Consider the following 20,563-nt stretch of genomic DNA (forward strand, 5'->3'; position numbering starts at 1 on the left):
AGACAGTTCGTAGACGTAGACGTCTTACTTGCGAAGAAACCCCTCAGGCACAAAGGAAAAATACAGCCTGGCTTACACCCGAGACTAACGAATGGAAACCTTTTATTGTCAATTTGTGAATTTATATAATTTTGGGTGGTTAGCGTAAAGCTTTTAATGTTTCGTTGTAATAGGCAAAATTTAGATATGTTTACTATAGTGATACTTCTTCTTAAAAACCGTGTATATGTATGTAGATATTTAGGTTTTACCACAGTTAAATACTACAATATTAGAACAGTGGATTTTTGCATTCCTTATCACTTCTTCAATAAAAAATATAGATAACTTTCAAGAATACTTGAAAGCGTCTTAGTTTAACATGTATTTTTAATACTTGAAAATCGGTATTAATATCCATTTGGATCAACAAGACTAGATTTTTCAACTTATGAAGCTGCTATATATATTATAGTAATAAATTATAAGACGCACTTGACTACTGAGTAAACTTATCACAAAGATAGAGTTCAACAAACTAAGAACTAACCAAAGCAAACCTCAAATCAAATTTACCACTAAAATAAAATAAAATCGAGAATTCGCTTCCATAAAATATGATCGAAGCACTGGATGTCATCCGTAATGGATTAACCTGCACATTCGACGGTGAAACTTTCAAGAGAACAGAATTATCTACATTACGTTAGGGTGACAATAAAATCGGGCTCCAGACGTCTGTGTGAAACGTGCACGGCGCAACGTTGTAGGCGACAGTGTAGTGACACTACCGTTTCAGTTTGGATAGGATATTGTTCTCAAAATATTTGAGGACAATTTGTTGTTAAATTAATTTGACTATTGGGATTAACCGCGACGTGAAGTTTAAAAGAACACATTAATTTTGCTCATAGTAAGAAGTTCTGAATTATTTTTTCTCATTTCTGGATTATGGAATGTTTATATCTTCATAGTAATAGCTTCCTTCCACCTGCTAAGTTAGAAGTAAAGTTAATGACGACGACGACATCTAAACTCCGTTAGTAAAACAACGTTTGCATAACTAAAACCCTGTTGGCCTATCATTATTGCTGACTAGAGTACTGATAAATTAGCAGCCTATCAATAGAAAACATTAATCGAAAGAAAATTTAGTTAATTAGTCAGTCTACGTAAAATCTATCAAAAACGTGTCTAATTATTTATCAAACATAATAATCTTCCTAACAATCGGTCCCAAATATGCTATAGTATCCCATGTCCCAACATATAATACATGTATATGCTGGGAGCATAGCATATACAAGAAGCGTCACAAAGACATTTAGACCGCAGGAGTACATAACACGTACGTGGTCACATTAGTTAGGTGGAACATCGGAACGATATCTATTCCATTTGCAGTATCTCCCGACCTGCAGATTTGATGGCCGTCGTGCAAGCGAATTTTGACTGAACACTTAGAAGGAAGTAAGTGGGAAAGATATGTTTATCTCCTTTTTGAAGATGTTTATGAGGTGTTTGGCGTTTGATAGCTTTAGATTTCGTTCCTTCAGTCATATTTCAAAGGATAGGATGCTTTATCAACTTATGAACATGCCGAGTATTTCTATATTCATACGGCTCGTGGCTTAGTTTACAACAGCCGAACGGATCGATCTCTGAGGTTAAGCTACGCTTGCCGAGGTTGTTCCGTGGATGGGTGACCATCTTATACATATCGAGTTCCTCCGTGTTTCGGAAGGCACGTTAAATTGTGGGTCCCAGCTGTCATTTTCGAAGATCTTTGACAGTCGTTAACAGTAGTCAGAAAGCTTGAAAGTCTGACAACCAGTCTTACCGAAGGGTATCGTGTTAATACCCAAGTAACTGGGTTGTGGAGGTCAGATAGGCAGTCGCTCCATGTAAAACACTGGTATCCAGCTGCATCCGGTAAGACTGGAAGCCGACTCCAACATAGTTTGGAACAAAGGCTAAGCGAATATATATATACGGCGAAAATTTAGTTTCTTCTTTACAAAATGTTTTCTAATGACCAATTTAGTGGTCATTATTTGTGAATCGGAAATGTATACGGAGAATTCTACTCATGTACAAAAGAATACCTATATTTTTAAAGATTCGTGGCCACTATTTTGTTATTTCTAAGATTTCTCTTTGCATGAAGCAAAGAAACATCTAAGGGTGCGTCCACATCTGGCGAACGTGCCGCGAATGTGCAGCTCGCAAGCCGTTTGCGAGCTGCGCGCGTGCAGTCACGGCAATAGTTTGGTGCGCCTCTTTAGCGCAACTCATACAAGGCTCGTATAAAGGCGAGCGCGCGGCGCGCGATCTGCGCGTACTCAATCCTCGCGCTTACAGTTCCATTTACTGGCTCAGTACTTTCGAAGATGTCGGACGACACTAGTGCTTTTAATATAATTGCTGCATCATTAGCTATTATATTACTGATAAAAAGGAAAAAAAAGAGACAACGGCGTTGGCGGGTAAGTAAGGGGTGCGGGGATTGAGACGCGGGTGGAAGGAAGACGCGAGCCGCTAGCGCGCCGCCCGCGCGCTGATCGCGTACGGCGCTTAGGTTGCGCGTGAACTGCGCGCGGGCGGCGCAGGAGCGGCGCTCGAACAAAATTGTACGCGCGCAGCTCGCAAACGGCTCGCGAGCTGCACATTCGCGGCACATTCGCCAGATGTGGACGCACCCTTCGAGGAATGTTATTAACTTCAAATCATTCAAGTTGACACACAAATAATATTTCGTCTTTAGGGACTTTAATATTACTTTCCACACCTACTTAAATACAAAAATAAACATAATTTCCGTCCCAATCAAAATTGCTTACGAAAAACTTACACCTACACAGAATTCGAAAATGATCTTTAAGAAAATACGCACTTTGGATCTTTCCAGAACCTTGTGACATTTGAAACGTGAAATGAAGTCTTAGATTTTAATTAAAACGTGGATTAAACACGTGACAGTATTACGAGTAAGCCGTTGAGTTGCGATCAATAAGTCCTGCGTTTTGTTAAGACCCTATCTTTGAAGGTAATGAGGAAACCTTTGAGGTGAACTCTGTTGATAGGAGTTACTTTGATAAATAAGCTTTGGGAAGCAATTAGATTGGAATATTTCCACTTCCTTCCTACTGCTGATTATTTTCTTAAATAGTAGATAAGCTGACGTAAGCTGCAGATTAGCAGTGGATCCAGAACTATTGTTTCAGAATTTTGAGATTGAAATATGAAATTTTTTGAAATTTTTAGTGTTACACTCGAATATAGTAAGAGAGTGATTTAACTAGAAGTGTTTTTGTATGAGCCCGCCGCCGCTGCTCGCTTTGGATTCGCTAGTATTTTAGGTTCATTATTCCGTATTTTCCAGATGTCCACTTCTCATTGTCGTTGATGATAGAAAATGAAAAGAAGATTTAGCAAATAGAACCCATGTCCCGCATCTTGAACAACAGGGCACAAGAAGAAGAAGAAGAACGAATAAAACATTTTACAATACATACATATATATTAGTCAAACTCTTTAGGGAAATTGATCCTTCCTACAATGAAAAAAACCTACTTAACTATTCATAGCACGTAAATATAAATCAAAAGAGCCTATACGTATGTTGATGGTCATCTTAGATAAAATATATGTTTTACAGCAACAGTTAGACGATTGATTTATCGGGACCTGGGCCCGACGTGATGGATTACTCTATAGAGATTTGCACAGAGCAATTTGTTGCTGAGGTGCTTAGTTCGTGTATTAAATGCCGATGTTTTAGGCGCTTCTTGGTAGAATACGTGTGGTTTACAGTATTTGCAGATTGTTTTAGTTTAGCTCTAACAATTAGGTTCAAATATTAAATCTATATTGATTTGTTTAAAATTGTACCCTCCAAAGCTTAGTTAATTTTATTTTGACTTATTTTTAAAACTTTTGTTTATTGGAAGACTTTAATTATAGGCATCCATTTGCCAACTATTCTATAAATGAAAATAACCAGCATTTAGCCTTACACTATACTCAAACATCAATATGATTCTTTAAATCTAGCATACAAATATGGCAACAGAAAAGTCAGATTTTAATAAAGACATTTCAAATTCATATTATGTAAAGAAATCGTTCTACCCATCTTAAATAAACTACTTCTTTTATTAACTGAATATCTAGTTCGAAGCGCGTATAAAACAATTCATTTGAAAAGAAAACACGGACTGAACCATACGAAGGTAATTTCTTTAAAACAATATGGCAGCTGTTTCACTATTATTCTTTCATTCACGGTGTAACTTCAAATGTAATTGTTTGAGAACGGTTCCCGCCAAGTTCAAAAAGAATACGATGTAGTTGAACAAGCCTTTTAAAGATGATTTGTTCTTTTTGATATGAAATGCAAGAGTTCATCTTTACACACCTCTAGCTTTTTTCTTTGGAATTTTAATGATCTTGAATTATAAGAAATATTCACATAAGAAAGAGGTACCTAACGATGTTTAATTACTTTAAAAAAACCAAGTGGACTCAAGGTTCAACTCCTCCCTCGCCCGGGAAACCCTTGCCCTGCAATGGGATGGGTTAAAAACGTAAACACTGTTCTGAATTGCGATTGTTGTAAGATTGTACAAATATTTTTTCCACGTATTACCATATTAGAAGAGTACAAAATAGAATACGATTTTTACACTAATTACATAACTCACGGTACATTTTCACCACCAACTTAAATGTCTCCCATTTCGAGAACATGTTCTTCCCCTTCAAGCATTTTACTTAAATACAAAATAACCAAAAAAGAAAAGAAAAATCAGTGCCAAATAACCGTAACTCAACAAATTCTTCAACATCCATAAAACCAAGTAGCCATTGCAAAAATGTCAGAACATTTCAGCGCTTGCACTAAGTGGCCATGCAACGCGATAAAGTATGCGTCAGGGAGATGTATAGCGTTTTTTGTAGTGAAATTCACCAGGGATTTCTCGCCAACTATGCTGCTAAAGGTTCCTACACCGATATCAGATTAAAGTAGAAGGATGGATCGCTACTGAGGTGAGAAAAGCGACTTTTTGTCAGTTTATACAACGTCCAATTTGTTGGAGGGTTTTGTGGAGAATGTTTTATATAGATACGTACTTACTACGTAATGTACACATTACTTTATGTATACAGTGGTGAATGCATGAACATGTCGCCAAGTATGATTGAGTACCGAGTAGAGACCGATGGCAATTTCTTGTGTTAAGACAAAGTTTAGGCTACTGTGAAATTCATACTAGACAGAGCTTCAGGATACGAACATTGGAAATAAGGCTCTAGAAACTTGTACGCTTCCCCCAATCAGCTGAAACGCAATGTTCCAAAACGAAATCGGTTCAGTTTCCTTTTACCAATACTTTCGGATACTTCAATATCATTTTAATCGGAAACCATTTTGACATTACGTCACAAGGTTTCGCAACGACATTTTTTTAACGTTTCCAATTCTAAATCGATCACCGTCGACTTAAATCGGTCCCGAGCCGTTCCCAGTTGTTGACAGTCGTTAAAACTTCACAAATTGCCTCAAACGACGTTTACGGAAATTCCCTTTACTTAATTAAAAGTTTCGAGTCTCAGGTCCATAAGTTTACAAGTCGCCTAACAAATTTGAATTGTTTGATTGTCATTTCGTTGCAAATAATTGTTTGAGCAGTTCAAGAGAAACTAAATGCAAATTGGTTCTTTGTCGTAGATGTCAAGTTGAAGGCAAAAATTCGATTGAACAGCTGTTGAGTTGGTAAGGAGTCGGCTGACGATTATGGCAATGTTTGTCATAAATAAACTTATAATACCAAGCTGGAAGTTTGACTCGTACAAAGTTGAAACAAAACATTCGTCTTGGTAATATAATTCTGTCACACAAAAGCCATTTAACGACGCAAATTTCGATACGTGAGTTGTCTACTTTAAATGGTTATATATCAACAGATACGGTCTACGAATTTTAGATCCATGTCTCAAATAAAACCTTTACACGAAAAAATCTTTCCTCCGTGACACTACAACATATTTATCTAAAATCGAAACGAACAAAACACCTACAAAATTCGAAATCCTTTGTCCCTCAAATGTACGGTGAAAAACTAATTTACCATGGAGTTATGACAAAAATCCAGGATACAAGCCTTTATCCGGGCTTAGTATACCATCGCTGGTACATTGTATACAGGGCGTATATGTTCATGTCAGTAAATCCCTTTTGTTTCCCGTTCATATCGGCTCTCATAGGCGACTGATTTTATGGCGTTTCATAGCTTGGCCAGTGACGTATGAAGGACTGTTTACAAGTCACTGGGCTCATGTAAGCCTAAGGGGAATGTGTAGTACATATTCGCGTTGGCAACTACATGCATGGCTGTGTTACGTTATTCGTGTTAGTTACGTGGATGTAACAGCTATGAATATAATATACGTTTGCATGTTCTTGAAGGGTTAAACAGCAGCACAATTTTGGAGATTGTATCATCGCCTACAGGCTTCTTTAGACGTATACAACATCATACCCTGCTTGCATATGTTTTCAATTTTAAAATGAATAGTCAAAATTCGTATTAAGAGGCGTGTATGTCATATATGTTTTCGCATTTTGAATATAATACCAAAACTTATTACATACATTTCAAATTTTTATTATTAACGTAATTTTATAGCCAAACTACATATGTAACTTATACTCAAAAGTGATTCAAGGAAAACGGATTAACCCAACTCATATCAACATATAAAACAAACATAAAAAACATATGCCCACAGACCAAAAGTCAAACCCATACCGTACCAAACGGTACAAAAATGTATGTTTACACACAAAACTACTACATATTTCATACAAAACCTTCTGAATCGATGAAAAATGTATCAACCATCTATCACATAGTCCTTTCTTGGTAAGTCAGCGGAACAAAAAGTTCCCGGGTGAATAACGTTGTGCGAAATTAAATCCCGGGGCTATAAAGAACAGATGACGTGGTACCGGTTAACTTCCCGGGATGGTCCGCGTTGTAATGCTTTTGCGGAACTTGCCGCACTTTTTTTCGGAAGAATGTATGTACTGAATCTAAATTGCTGGAAATGGGTGCTGTTTGATTGTTCAGCGTTTTTAGTATAGTTTGGGATTTTTATTTAAATATGTCTCAGTTCAAAAAAAAAATTTAATGTTTTGTTGTTCAAGTTTTTAAAGTCGGTCTCTGTTGATTCATCATTAATTAGTTTTTATTTAAACTGGCTCCAATTTTGTTCTTCACTGTAATGTTCCATTAAAATTAATGTTGAGTTAGAAAATATGCTTAGTAACTTTAAGGGCTGATTCTATTCTATCTGCATTCGTTTTATGTCATAACTACTATGATTATCACAAAAAAATAGTGTAAAATATACACTTAACTTAACTTATACGAAGGGCAATTTTGAAACATTCGGCGAATGTGCCGTAATGTCAAAAAAAAATTCATTGATCAATCGTATGACGATGGAAAAACAGCCCTGTGTAATAACTTTAAACTAATTGTAATTTGAGTAGCAATCTCTAACAACTAACTAACACAACAAACAAGATCATTGCCCTCAAATTCCATGAATAACATAATCAAGACCCGCCAATTATCGACACACAAATCAGTATCAATGCAGTATTAATAACCTGTCCATATTGAATTGACAACCAAGCACTTGCGACTAATTGTGACGCATCGAGACAAGCGTGAACGTCACCGTAATGACGTCATCGATATCTCCTTGTTAACTGTATATTAATTATGGTTAATCTTAGTACGGCTGTATTTATATATCGTAATCACCGGTTTGGTGTTGATAGTGTTTTATGGTGGCAAATGAGGGTTATTTTCTTGATATCGGGTACTAATTATGCCATCGCATTATTTCGCAATGCGACACTGGGCTTTTACACTACCATTATTTTTTGTTATGAAATTTTCGTAATGTAATACTGACTTTTTATAAAGCCACGACAGCATTGATTTGGAATTTAGTCATGGAAGTAAATAATTAAAAATAATAATTACGGAGCCAAAGGGATGCACATATTCACCGAAATATATAGTTACGAACGAAGCAGGACATAATATGTTTTCAGTTACCCTTAGGTATTTTTCATCACCACCATCCCCAGCCATATTCTATCCACTGATCACTATTGGCCTGCCTCTGCCTACTTACATAATTTCCTTTAAACAGCTTATTTTAACCTCCAAAATAATCCAATAACGTTTTCAGAAATTATAAGATGAAATATTTTTACCTTATCTCTCAGCATATCTCTGACCCTGGTCGCCTGGTGTCTGCTTCTATGCAGTTCTAGCTGCAGCTCCAGACACCGCTCCTGCCAGTTGATGGACCCCACCTCCGCCAGCTCGTACTCCAACGGGTCCAGGCGCGAGGAGTGCGCTATTGGCCTGGAGAAAAAGAAAATGTTAGAGATGATGGTGATATGATTAGAAAGAATGATGGCGATGATCAGATAGACTTCGATAAAATATTTGACAAAACTTAACGACATACTTTTTTATGAGTAGCCTAAAGTTACTTAGTAGGAGTAGGTACCTAGTTTCTATTTCTTTAAAGAAAGGTTGTGGCCGTATTAAGTTCGTTTAAGAAAGCTTGTTTATTTGCGGTGTGTTCATTTATATTATTTCTATTTAATTTTTCCCAAAAAAAAAGAGAAGATACAAGTATATTATGCATTGATATCTTTAATATCCATATTCTTATACTGACCTAGGGTCTACTCATGACCCAAAAATTTCAACCTACATGCTTGAGATTGCATGATCATATCATGAAATGCAATGGTGCAAACATAATCATGTGTAATAACGAAACTCAAAAGCGCATAATGTCATAAAATAAATATTAAAATTGGACAACACGTCTACATCAGTATTTATAGGCAACATGCTACATGAATTCGCTCCACGTAACCAATCTTCGTCCAAAAATGTGCAGAACACTCATAAATATTTCGCAGCCTCATTAATTTAAATGTACAATATTTCGCCCCACTATAAATACTTGAACGGGGTTTAAACAGTGCGCTAGCTTTTACAGGATTAATACGAACAAATGAGGTATTATTAATATTGAATGATTAATTTGCGAGCCCTCCAACGGACGGATTATCTGATGAGATCATCAGAATTGATCAAATTCAGTTAATGGATTTGTACACGGAGTTTCTGTATTGGAATTGGGATATCTGTAAGCGAAATGCTGTTGTAAATTTCGCAAGTAGCTGTCAAAAATAACAAAGACCGGGGGGCTAAACGGTAGCTCGATTTTCTACAACTATCGACTGCCGACAATCGGCTAGCTATCGAGAAATTTTACACGAAAATCTTTTTAGCGCCTCTACCGGGCTCCGTAAGAACTATTTTGGCAGTACATTTTAAATGTCAAACTCTCGATATTCGACAATACAGACTAAACAGAATTGCGCTACAGTTGGTATGTACGGTACGGTTTAGTCACTGAAATTTCATACGAGCGATAGTGAAATTACTGTAGGTATAACTATTCAGAGCTTGCATAGCACTTGTAATTAAGACATATGAAGCAAAATATATCTAAATAGTGGTTCGATTACAACACTATGAAAAAACTTTACAATTTCCGAGATTTCTAACTGATCGAAAGACAATTGTGGTAAGAGCAAGTCATCAATATAATATGAGCCGTCATTATAACTGTCAGTGGCCATAAAATCAATTACAACAGAACTGGACAGTGGACATGTCTATTGGACAGTTACATGACAAACGCTGGGTCGTGGTCACGAATACATCGCCTCGTCACGACTCCTCCATTTTGTACAAACAATACACCGCAATATGCAGTCATGATTATGACAATGTATTTGTAATGTTTGTATCAACACGATACAAATAAACTATTTGATGAATGTTCTTGTATTCTAACACTTTAAAATGACTGCCTCCGTGGCGCAGTGGTTTAGGTCGCCACGCCGATACCACTGCAACGGGAGGTCGTGGGTTCGATTCCCACACGGAGCAATTATTTGTGCGATCCACAAATAATTGCTTCGGGTCTGGTTGTGCTTTGTGTCCGTTGTTTGTATGTTTGTAAAAGTTCCCGCGACACAAGAGCAATTCTTAGTGCGAGAGTTGTCTTTTTAAAAAAATAAAAAAATAAAATAAAAAAATAAATCTTGTAGTTAAAATTGACGCTGGTTACACTGCCTAAGGTATCAGTTAACTTAGCAAAACCAATTTTGCCAGACCATGCCCTGTTTCTGAGGCACATTTAGCTGTAGTTTATCTATTCAAACTGTCATATTTATAAACACTTGAACCGATAAACTACCGCTAAATGTGCCTAAAAAACCGAGGGTTTTATAACCTCCAAATATCAGAAGGCTTATAAAATGGAATTTTGACAGTTGTATTCATTAATTTTCTTTCCTTCTATTTGATAGAAAGGTTATCTCACACTTATACATAAACTGTAAAAACATATATTTTTGCTGTAATATTTATCCAACAGTCAGTAGGTGTTTTCTTAAAGAAAAATCAGGTTAATTTTATTACATTTCCATTTTTTTTTTTATTTTATGTATTGAATGTCATCATAATGGTGGTGTCTTGCAAAAAGGTCAGATGCGTAGTACTCGTAAAAGACAGTCCTGTATGACAAGATGTATGGATGCGAATGAAGCAAAGGAAGTTTGTGAGGATAGTACCAAATGACGTTCTCTAGTCTACCCGTATGAGAAAAGAGGCTCGATTTTATATACAAACTAGCTTTTACCCGTGACTTCGTCCGCCACCTGAATTTTCCCATGGGAATGCGTCATTTTCCCGGGGTAAAAAGTAGCCTATGTCCTTTCTCTGGTATCAAAATATCTCCATACCGAATTTCATGCAAATTGGTTCACTAGTTTTGGGAGTGATTGAGTAACAGACAGACAGACAGAGTTACTTCCGCATTTATAATATTAGTATGGATGTATGTAATTAATGTCGTGTAATTAGTTATTTTGTATCGTGTTAAACCTATCCAGGTTTGTTTGCGATCACTAATTTCGTTTGATTTATTAACAAATCGAATATCCGAATAGCCAATCAGTTTGCCAATAACAAACGCCTACGTTATTATTGTATAGATTTATTTATTGCTATCACTGCGCGGACTATTAAGTGTTCTATATAAGTAGTTAAACCCTGCGGTTTTGCTCGCGTATATCTATCATCCTCCACTTCACCCACTTAGGTGTACATTTTTGAAAAAGTAGTATGTTTTATCCCGTCTTTAGTTATCCTCGTCAAAAAGAGTATTCTCTACTATTGACAGTTTGACATTTTAAATATACTGCAAAAATAGCTCCTGAGGCGCCCGCTGGTGGCGCTGATCAGATTTTCAAACAAAATTTCTCGGGCGCCAGCCCGTTCTCAACAGTCTCTAGTAGTCGAGAATGGTGCTACTGATTAAGCGCACCGAAAACGTACAAAATGTTGTATTTTTACATTAGACTATTAGAAAAACAACTGTGAAAATTGCATTTAATTTGCTTTTTCAACCAACTTTTAAACAAATATAATTCATTTTAATAGAGTCTTTCTCATTTATTTAGAAAAAAGTATTTCAGTAATTAATTTTTGTTACTTTCTCCATGCACCGTGCTCTGCCATTTTTGTGTACAGACAAGCATAACATATACCTGCTAAAATATATGAATATTTGCAACAATTTACAATAAATTACCTGCAATCTAAACCTAGCTTAAACTAGGTGCTGGTTTAAAACTAGTTATTAAGTGTAATTAATTCAGTTACATTCTAAAGTGACGGTTTAATTTCAGTTTTATTATCTAGTTATTTGGACTTGTTGATTGTGTATGTTTAATGCAAATAGTAGCTGTTATTAAGACTCTATTTTGAAGAGATTGAAACGTATTATATATAATATCTTTATTTTTGCTGATAATTATTAGCAATTATTTTATTTGACTGCTTAGAAAGTGTCACACACTATTTTAAGTTGTAATAATTTAATATAATTTGTTTGCCATCGACACGCTAAGAAGAAGACTGCTTCTGATCTGAATAGTACCTACAGCAAGCAACTGTTAATCTTGGGTTTTCGAGTTTGAGTTTCGAGTGCAGAAAAGTTGTAAAGCTTTTGCTTATCTTAATATTCTCAATAGTAACCCGTCGTTTAGCATCGTGTCTAGTATGGTAATAGTAAACTATATTAGGCGAAAAGCAGTTGTATTCTATAGACACCTGCCATTACCTATGAGTATAAAAGGCGTGATGATATAAAACGATTCTCCATTTCTTCAATTTGTCTCTTCATTGTAGTGATAGTAATGTTATTGAACTAAATAGTGCGACGATAAATCTATGTTGCGTTGATTAAACAGCTGAGCAAATATATATCGATTTCCATCTAGTATGTGTTGGAGAGGTCGCTCAATTATTTGCAATATTACGATCAAAGTTCAAATCTTCGCAACCAATTGATATACTTATATGTAAAAAAATGTAACAGGAGCTAGTTTAACGGATTATTGATAAGGCACTATCCCATAAAAAGAGTGACAGGCAATATTTTTTTTTTTTTTTTAAAGACAACTCCCGCACTAAGAATTGCTCTTGTGTCGCGGGGACTTTTACAAACATACAAACAACGGACACAAAGCACAACCAGACCCGAAACAATTATTTGTGGATCGCACAAATAATTGTCCCGTGTGGGAATCGAACCCACGACCTCCCGTTGCAGTGGTATCGGCGTGGCGACCTAAACCACTGCGCCACAGAGGCAGTCAAAATGAAAAAACTGTCAAAATTTAGAAATCGTGAATCTATCTATAAACCGTCTTTCTTTCTCAGTTAGTAGGCAACCCATAGACGATGTTCATGGCCTTTAACACAGCTAAGCGACTGTTGTGTGACAACAACCATGGTCTATTTTACCATGCTTTATGTGGCATTAAAACACTTATCTAAAATACCCCCCTATCTATGAAGTCTTCATGCCAAGGTTTGCTCAACTCAATGATTGTTTACAAATCAATGAACTCATGCTACTATGAAAGCCGTTGAAGACGAGTTTATAAAAGTAATTGGACAAGAATATGTCTGCAAAAATCTCAATGGATACAAGTTATGACCTTCATATTGTCTATTTACAGTGAACTAAAGCCTGTGTTATTAACCCTGCGCATGAGTGACTCTCCTAAAATAGGTCTCGAGTAATCAGCTGACACAAAACACACATTAGTCACTATCTGAAAGCTATTGTTATTTATACTGGACTCTAAAGAAGTGTCCCTTACTCTCGTATTGTTATGGACTTGAACTGATAATAATGAGTCATTGTGATTGTGGGTAGAATGACTCATAGAAAAATGGTAAATAAAACTTACCTAGGTGGCGGTGGCGGCGGATCTCGCGACCTCCTCGGCAACAGTCGGGGGCTGTTCGGCGTACTGGCCGAGTGACCCGCCCCGCTGTGGTCCGTAAACCTCGCCAGAGGGTCGAAGATCTGCGACAACCGCCGCGACCTCTCCTCAGACATTGTAACACTCACAAACACAAACACAACACTTAACAATTATATCATTTATATCACATTACGACTCCGCACTGTCACTGTTAAATCACAAATGACTATTTCGAACGGTCCGAATGATTCAAACTACGGAAGTGGTTATCGTGCGCCGCTGACAGATGGCGCTGTCTATGACGCGGGATTTGGCGCGCAATCCCAGCCGCCATGATGGTCCGTCTGATCTTTTTCACAGTTTAATTTGCTTTTGCGCCGCCGCCGCCGTATTTAGAACGCTGAAAAATAAATAATAAGTATCAGTTGACGTGTCATCGTTAGTCGGTGAGGTAAGGAATTAGGGAAGCCAATGCAATTAGCCATGGTTTGAGGAGACTTTGGATCGGTGTCAAAATAAAGTTGACAGTTTGTCGTTATCTAAACGACTTGTATTTGAATTAGTTTTCAACAGTCTATATATTGTGTTTCAAATTACGTGTCCAATTAAAAACAGGAAAGAGTATGTTTATTTTGCTTTGACTTTTGTTTCGAAAATATACGACCACAAAATTGAGTACCTTGACGACAGAATTTGAGATCTTAGTAACCATTATTACGTTTACGCAACGATCGTTCAGCCCACATTAAAAGAGTGAAAATAAAAAACAACATTACCTCACGTTGATCAGTTTTAACGATTCCTATAAAACTATTTTCGAGTGCATTAGCTTGGCATAAAACCGTAGGATATATATTTTTTATTCGCCTTACATTTGAATGTGTGTCGTAAAAATAATCTCCGCTTAATATTACGTAATTATAGTCCATTAACAGATTTTAAAAAAAACGTTGTGACGCAGTAAATGGTTCCGTATGACCGAAGACATTATTTAAAATCCGCATGAATCATAGTAATGAGTGCTTTCCTATTGTCTCAACAGGAATTTCTTTATAAGACTTGAACAAGACATTCGCTGCTTATTGTTTCATTTGAAATAACAAAACACAGCTGATAAGAGTATGCAAAAAACGCTTTTGTTTCATAGAATATTAACTTATGAATCACTAGTCACAAGATCATAACAGAAACCAAAACATAAAAGTCCGATTTATTATCATAATGCACATCTTTGACGGTGTACTCATAATTACGAACAACCTGTCAAAAATGTCAAAGTAATTGACCGAACAAAGGGAAAACAACGAAAAAATCACCGTTTAGTACTTCGCACTAAAAAAAACCCAAAAACAAAACAAATGACATCACATAATATTTTTACACTACAGCACACAAAAAGTACACACAACAAAAAATTAACATTTGACATCCGAACAAGAAAAAATAAAATAATCGATAATATAAGGTAAAATCTCAGACAGTTAGCAAGTTGTTATGCAGTGTACAGCGTGATGCAGACTAACTATCCAATAAATAAACAGACGTCTTTGATATTCAAAATTAGTTCAACTCACCGTCTCACCTGAGACAGTGGCTCTCAACATTTGATACGAGACATATTTTGAAAAATTAAAACGTGAATTATTTATTGAGGAATTTGTATGTATGTAGGTATAGGATATTGAATACTAAAATGTCATTAGGGTTTTTTAGGAATTTTATTAAGTCAAATTGTATTTATATACAAGCCGTAAATATACTAATACAATGAAATCAAGTACGTATTTTCAGCAGTAGAAACGCATTAAGTATAAAAATATCGAATGTACACATCTACTAAGCAATGGAATCGCATTAAATAAGGAAATATCTACACATACACAAACAAAACTTTCAACTATTTACCCCGGATACTATCCTTTAAAACATTCAACCAACCTTCATTATAATCCAACCAAAGCCACAGAACCTTTAACAAAATAAACATAACATTTCAATTACAAACATCAAACGAATCTGGTTGAAACCGGCTAAATAACTCATCAGAAATGACCTTCCCTTTGCATTCAAAGTAATAGCCTTAACAGGTGCATTTTCCTCTCACAAACCCCAACTCAAATATAATTTAATCCACTCAAACTTCAGCGAAATAATCTTCATTCATTCATTCACTCATTCACTAAAACATTCATATTTATTTTGAAGCGAAAACGCTTTGGGAAACTGCTAAAGAGTCAACATCTCATTTAAATGAGTGAGTAGACTACACAATATGGCTGCAAATATTATTATTTGTTTGTTTGTGTGTTTGTTATGAAGGTTAAATTGTTGAATAGATTTCAATGAGTAACGAGAAATTACAAGTGCTACATTATGACAAATGACAAATATTGTGTATGCCTTTAATACACTTGTATACAAACATTTACTTATAAGTGCAAATATTACTTTTTTCGACTGTTCAAAATTATTGCGAATAATTTAAATACCAAACAATTAACTAAAGTATATTTACAATATCGTCCGTGAAGAGACCATGATACTAATATAGGACACAATTATAATTGACAAAAGTGTGTAAATAAATTTTTACTAATGATTGTAATAAGCTAAGAACAATTCCTCGGAATAGTCTTCGAGAAAATTCAAATAACTCTTTCATAAACTTTTTACAAGTGTTTGAAATGGTTATAATATTTTTAAACTACCACCGTGTGAAACCATATATGAAGGTTTGCGTCTTCCTTCAATAATTTTCAAGTAAAGTTTGATACTCTTTCTCCCAAGCGAAGTCATGAGTAACATCAAGTATAATATCTATACAGAACACTCTTTATGCGGTAGTATTCAATAACGCGATACAAAAGATTTGTGTTTTGTGTCGCAGTGTACCGTGAATTATAGCAGGGGTCATATAAAAGCTTATTTTTATCCCCTACTGGTTATGAATGAGAATAAGTACTGCTATAGAAATTTTAAATTCAAATCTAGATAGTATCAAAAGACGAAGGACACACTGTATAGCTCTTTGTGTGGAATATAAACTGTTGTAAGTACTTAATATTTTGTGAACACAGCTGCTTTAGTGGGGTAAATGTAGTGGAAATGATCTTCACACGTGTTGGAAATTATTTAAATATTAGTTTCAAGCTCTACGATAAATTACTGAACATCATTTGTAGATCAATTTAACAAAATGACTTTGACTTTATAGCGTTCAGAATTGTATCTGCATTGGATTGGGACAAGATCGGCGAGCATTGCATAGACATTGAGAAGCCTATACTCGACGGTGGTAGAACTGGGTTGTAAAATGATGATGATTTTTTGTAAAGACTTAGCTATTTAATAGTATAGCTGTAAAACTAGTTTAATACTCTAGAGTGCTTAATAGTTCATAATATCTAATAAAAAACAAAACATTGCATAGCATAAGGCTTTAATAAGAATTCAATAGCTGCCCAATCAATGAATATACTGAATACCCTTGCTGTGTATACCCACTACGTGTTTAGTTTGTTTACAAACAAAAACAAATATTTAGTGTACGTGGTTTCAAAAACTAGGTTACGAACTCAATAAACAAACTCGTATGCTATTCATTCAAAAATAAAAATGTTCTCGTTTATTACGTTCAGAAAATTCGAACAAAACCATGAAAATATTTCGAAAAATAAACATCAAAACAAACAAAGTCACAATAAGATTTATTTGTCCACACCCCACCTGAGTTGGTCCTCAAGAAATCCGATAATGTTTATTACATAACAGTTGAACTGAAAAATTGCTAAGGAAACTGAAATTACAGGGTCACTGACCTGAAAATTGACGGCGCACCCCAAAACTCTACAGTTATATGCTTTGATTAATGTTATCAAACGTGTTATCTAGGGACACCCCTTAAATTGGGGTCAAACCCTTTTTTAGAAATTTGAGCCATCCGCGGAAATTTTTATCTATAGAATTATTTGTTTTAATTTAAAACGTTTTTGTTTTGACTCTAATTTGGAAAGTTAAAGCTTTCTACATTGTTTAAATATATGTTTCTACTTTGCTGAGTTTGTCGACCCTTTGGATACAATTGAAGTTGTTATTTTTGTTTACATTACGTTGCAAGGCTTTAGTGAGCCCAGAGGTCTTTAGAGAGATGTGAGGAAGTATTTTGTCTCATTTAGCTTTGATATTATCAACAAAGGCTCGTTGTGACTTTGTATTGTTTTGCGTTATACCTAGTAGACTTTTTGTTTGTGGATAGCCATAAGAATCGTCGTAACTTTTCATACCAAATCAGATACTTTTAATAGTATAAGTTGAGTAAGTTAGGTCCAGTAACAGACAAACCAAAGATACATTTTACTTTTAGCGTTTATCTATTAAGATGGTTCGCAGATGACGGGTAGCAAAGCTCTCTAGATGTTAACTGCAAGTGTCGGCTTGCAAGTAATACCGCGAGCAATGTTTACATTAATTTATTTTCAAGAAAGGTTTAAGTTTTCAGTCGACTGTATCAGTGTATATGATATCAAGAAGTTCTGAATGAGATTAAATATAATCAGCATGTGTCTAATAGTTAATACGTTCATTATTTTGTGATAGGAAAATAATCATAACCATACTTGTAAGAAAGTAGTGGATTTAACTTTGTATTAAGATACAAGTTAAAAAATCTCTAACCTAACCAAAATACCACTTTCTTAAAAAGCCTATTCATCTTAAAAACCTTTTCAAGCCACACGCCAAATCAAGTCGCACATAAGAAACATAATTATTAATTGTCACAAGGCATAACAAGCCGTAGCCAGAGCTTAGTTTGCCGAGCCAACAAACGCGGACAAACGCCAACACACGCCAACAAACGCTAGAACACGCCAACAAAAGCCAATGGCAGCCGGCGCCGTGGCTTACTGCGCGGCAGATTACACGGGATTTGGCTTGCACCTCACTGTACAAGTGTACAACTGTATTTGACTTACAAGACATGTGGCAAGGTGATTCATTTCATAGATCTGTTATAGTTAAGCAACTGTTGGTATTTCGGACAGAGACGTACCTAAGTAACGTTTGTGTCTTTATTTGGTTGTTATTTCGCCTAAGGTTCATGAGCTTACAGATGCTCACCGGTTTATTGAGAGGGCCTACTACTTTCGTAAAAAAAATCATGAAACAAGTCTAATTTACGTAATCTTATATCTTACACAAGTAAGATTTTTTACAAAAATGCCAAACTCATTATTAGCATTTAGACAGCACTTGATATAGACAGTATACGATCCAACAATATTATATTGCATGCTACCTTCGCAAAGTTTCATTTGTTACGCAAGATATTTTTTATTTTACACAAAATAATATTTACAATAATTATTGTTATTTTGCCAAAAGAAAAAGTTAAGGTACAGTTTTAAGAAATCTATTTGAATTGTTATTTTTTTAAAACGTAAACAAATATTCAACAAAATATCCCAGTAAACTACACAAAACATACTCAAGTTCTAAACAAACGCCTAACAAAAACGTAAACACAACACAACTATCTAACCAAATGATTACACGTAAACCCGCAAAGCCTCCGTCTGACTAATGACTGATGGCGACGACTCATTAGTGACACACTTTATACAAGAGTTTTGTTGAGGAAACCTCCACGTAGAGTGAGATGGGGAGAGGTTATGTGAAAGGGAAAGTGGATTTTCGTTGTACTTACTTACATTAGTATGATTACTAGATTTTTGCTCAAGATTATGTTTTTTTGGATGATAGACTTTTGCAAGACGCGTTTTGGCCACTCCATGGAAGAGAGGGGGTCATTTTATACATGTATTTCAAAAATCTTGGATCTCCACCTGAGATGCGAATTTCATCCTTAATTATCTTATTCGATTGGACCACTCGTGTCGCCAGAAAGCAAAAAAAATATTAAGATCTGCTTTGGCATGTAGTATACAGCTTAAGTGCGACTAGCTTCAATCTACCGAATTCAATCAAAATGTTTAGACAGGCCTCTTTACTCCCAGACATCATAAGTCCCCTTTTTTCATACATCACGCGAAGAAGGTAGTAGGTAAGTACTATAGTATAATACCATACAAATCCGAAGCACGTGTTTGAATTATCACCAAAATTTCACGACCAAAATGGAAGCCATCCAGAAACATAACTGCAGCTCCCGAAGCAGACAAAAGCAGACTAATAGCTTGCAATTATGACGGACAGCCATCAGAATAAGTGAACGTGCTACATATAGAGCTGTACATTGGTATAGTAGGCGTTTTTGTCGACTAACAGCCCTCATTAGAGAGGTACAATGTAGCTGTCATTACTACCTTTGTGCAGACGAGTGTTCGTTTTTTTATGCAATGTTTTAGATGAATTGTTCAGGTTGTTGGGTTTTCTGGTGCAAGGAGATTTTTGTAGGGTTGTGGTTTTTGTCGTTGTTCTTGGGATTTCTGTGGCGCGATTCTCTGCGTCGGTTCTATTGAGTATTAAGAGTTTGACATTAAAAATTTGTCGATAGCTAGCCAGTTGTCTTTGGTCGATCGTAGTAGTCAATCGTCCATCTGAACTGTATTGTAGATATGCTAAGTTTTAGCTTTGGTTACATAAAGTGAAAGTAAGAGGGTAATACTTTGTAGTGATCGTAGAAACGTTTAGTGTTAATGTTGAATACAATGCAACAATATGAAACTTGTTATGGATCAGTGAAATGCATTAAGATTTTTCCTTACAGATTATTGCGTAATCAAATATCAAAACTTCAATTTTCGGGCACAATTATAGGCGCTGGTAGGTCAAATTTTAAATAAGAAGTAACTCCACAAGATCGTTTCTAAATACCCATTTAATACCCATCCAATGCTCCACTAGAGCCTTAAGAACGAACACTAGAATCGCTTAAGGCACAAGAAGAATCAATTTAATACTAAAAGCTGGCACAGTGCCAAAGAAACGCTAATCAACGAAGACAAACTTCAAGTCGAGGAATTTTCAAACACTAATTTTCTCCTGATGTGCTATCTGCCTTAGATAGCAAAAAACCTTTGAACTACAGTTTAAGATAAGCGTTTTAAACTTCTCATTACTTTTTCTGATTTTATTTGTCACCTATCACTTGGACTTTGCAAACA

General features: G+C 35.6%; 1 protein-coding gene across 14 annotated transcripts in view; it reads right to left on the reverse strand.

Annotated features, from left to right (window-relative positions):
* Positions 1–20,563, reverse strand: part of LOC142977085 (uncharacterized protein CG43867) — a 353,930-nt gene that overhangs the window by 247,531 nt on the left and 85,836 nt on the right. For all 14 annotated transcript variants that reach the window (XM_076120791.1, XM_076120790.1, XM_076120794.1 and 11 more), the window contains exons 3-4: positions 13,422–13,839; positions 8,277–8,430 (exon numbers count right to left, since the gene is read on the reverse strand). In XM_076120791.1, coding sequence (XP_075976906.1) covers positions 8,277–8,430; positions 13,422–13,573 — 306 coding nt within the window. In that variant the 5' untranslated portion in view covers positions 13,574–13,839. The remainder of the gene's footprint in view (positions 1–8,276; positions 8,431–13,421; positions 13,840–20,563) is intronic.

Source organism: Anticarsia gemmatalis, chromosome 12, assembly GCF_050436995.1.
Source record: "Anticarsia gemmatalis isolate Benzon Research Colony breed Stoneville strain chromosome 12, ilAntGemm2 primary, whole genome shotgun sequence".
Taxonomy (NCBI): domain Eukaryota; kingdom Metazoa; phylum Arthropoda; class Insecta; order Lepidoptera; family Erebidae; genus Anticarsia; species Anticarsia gemmatalis.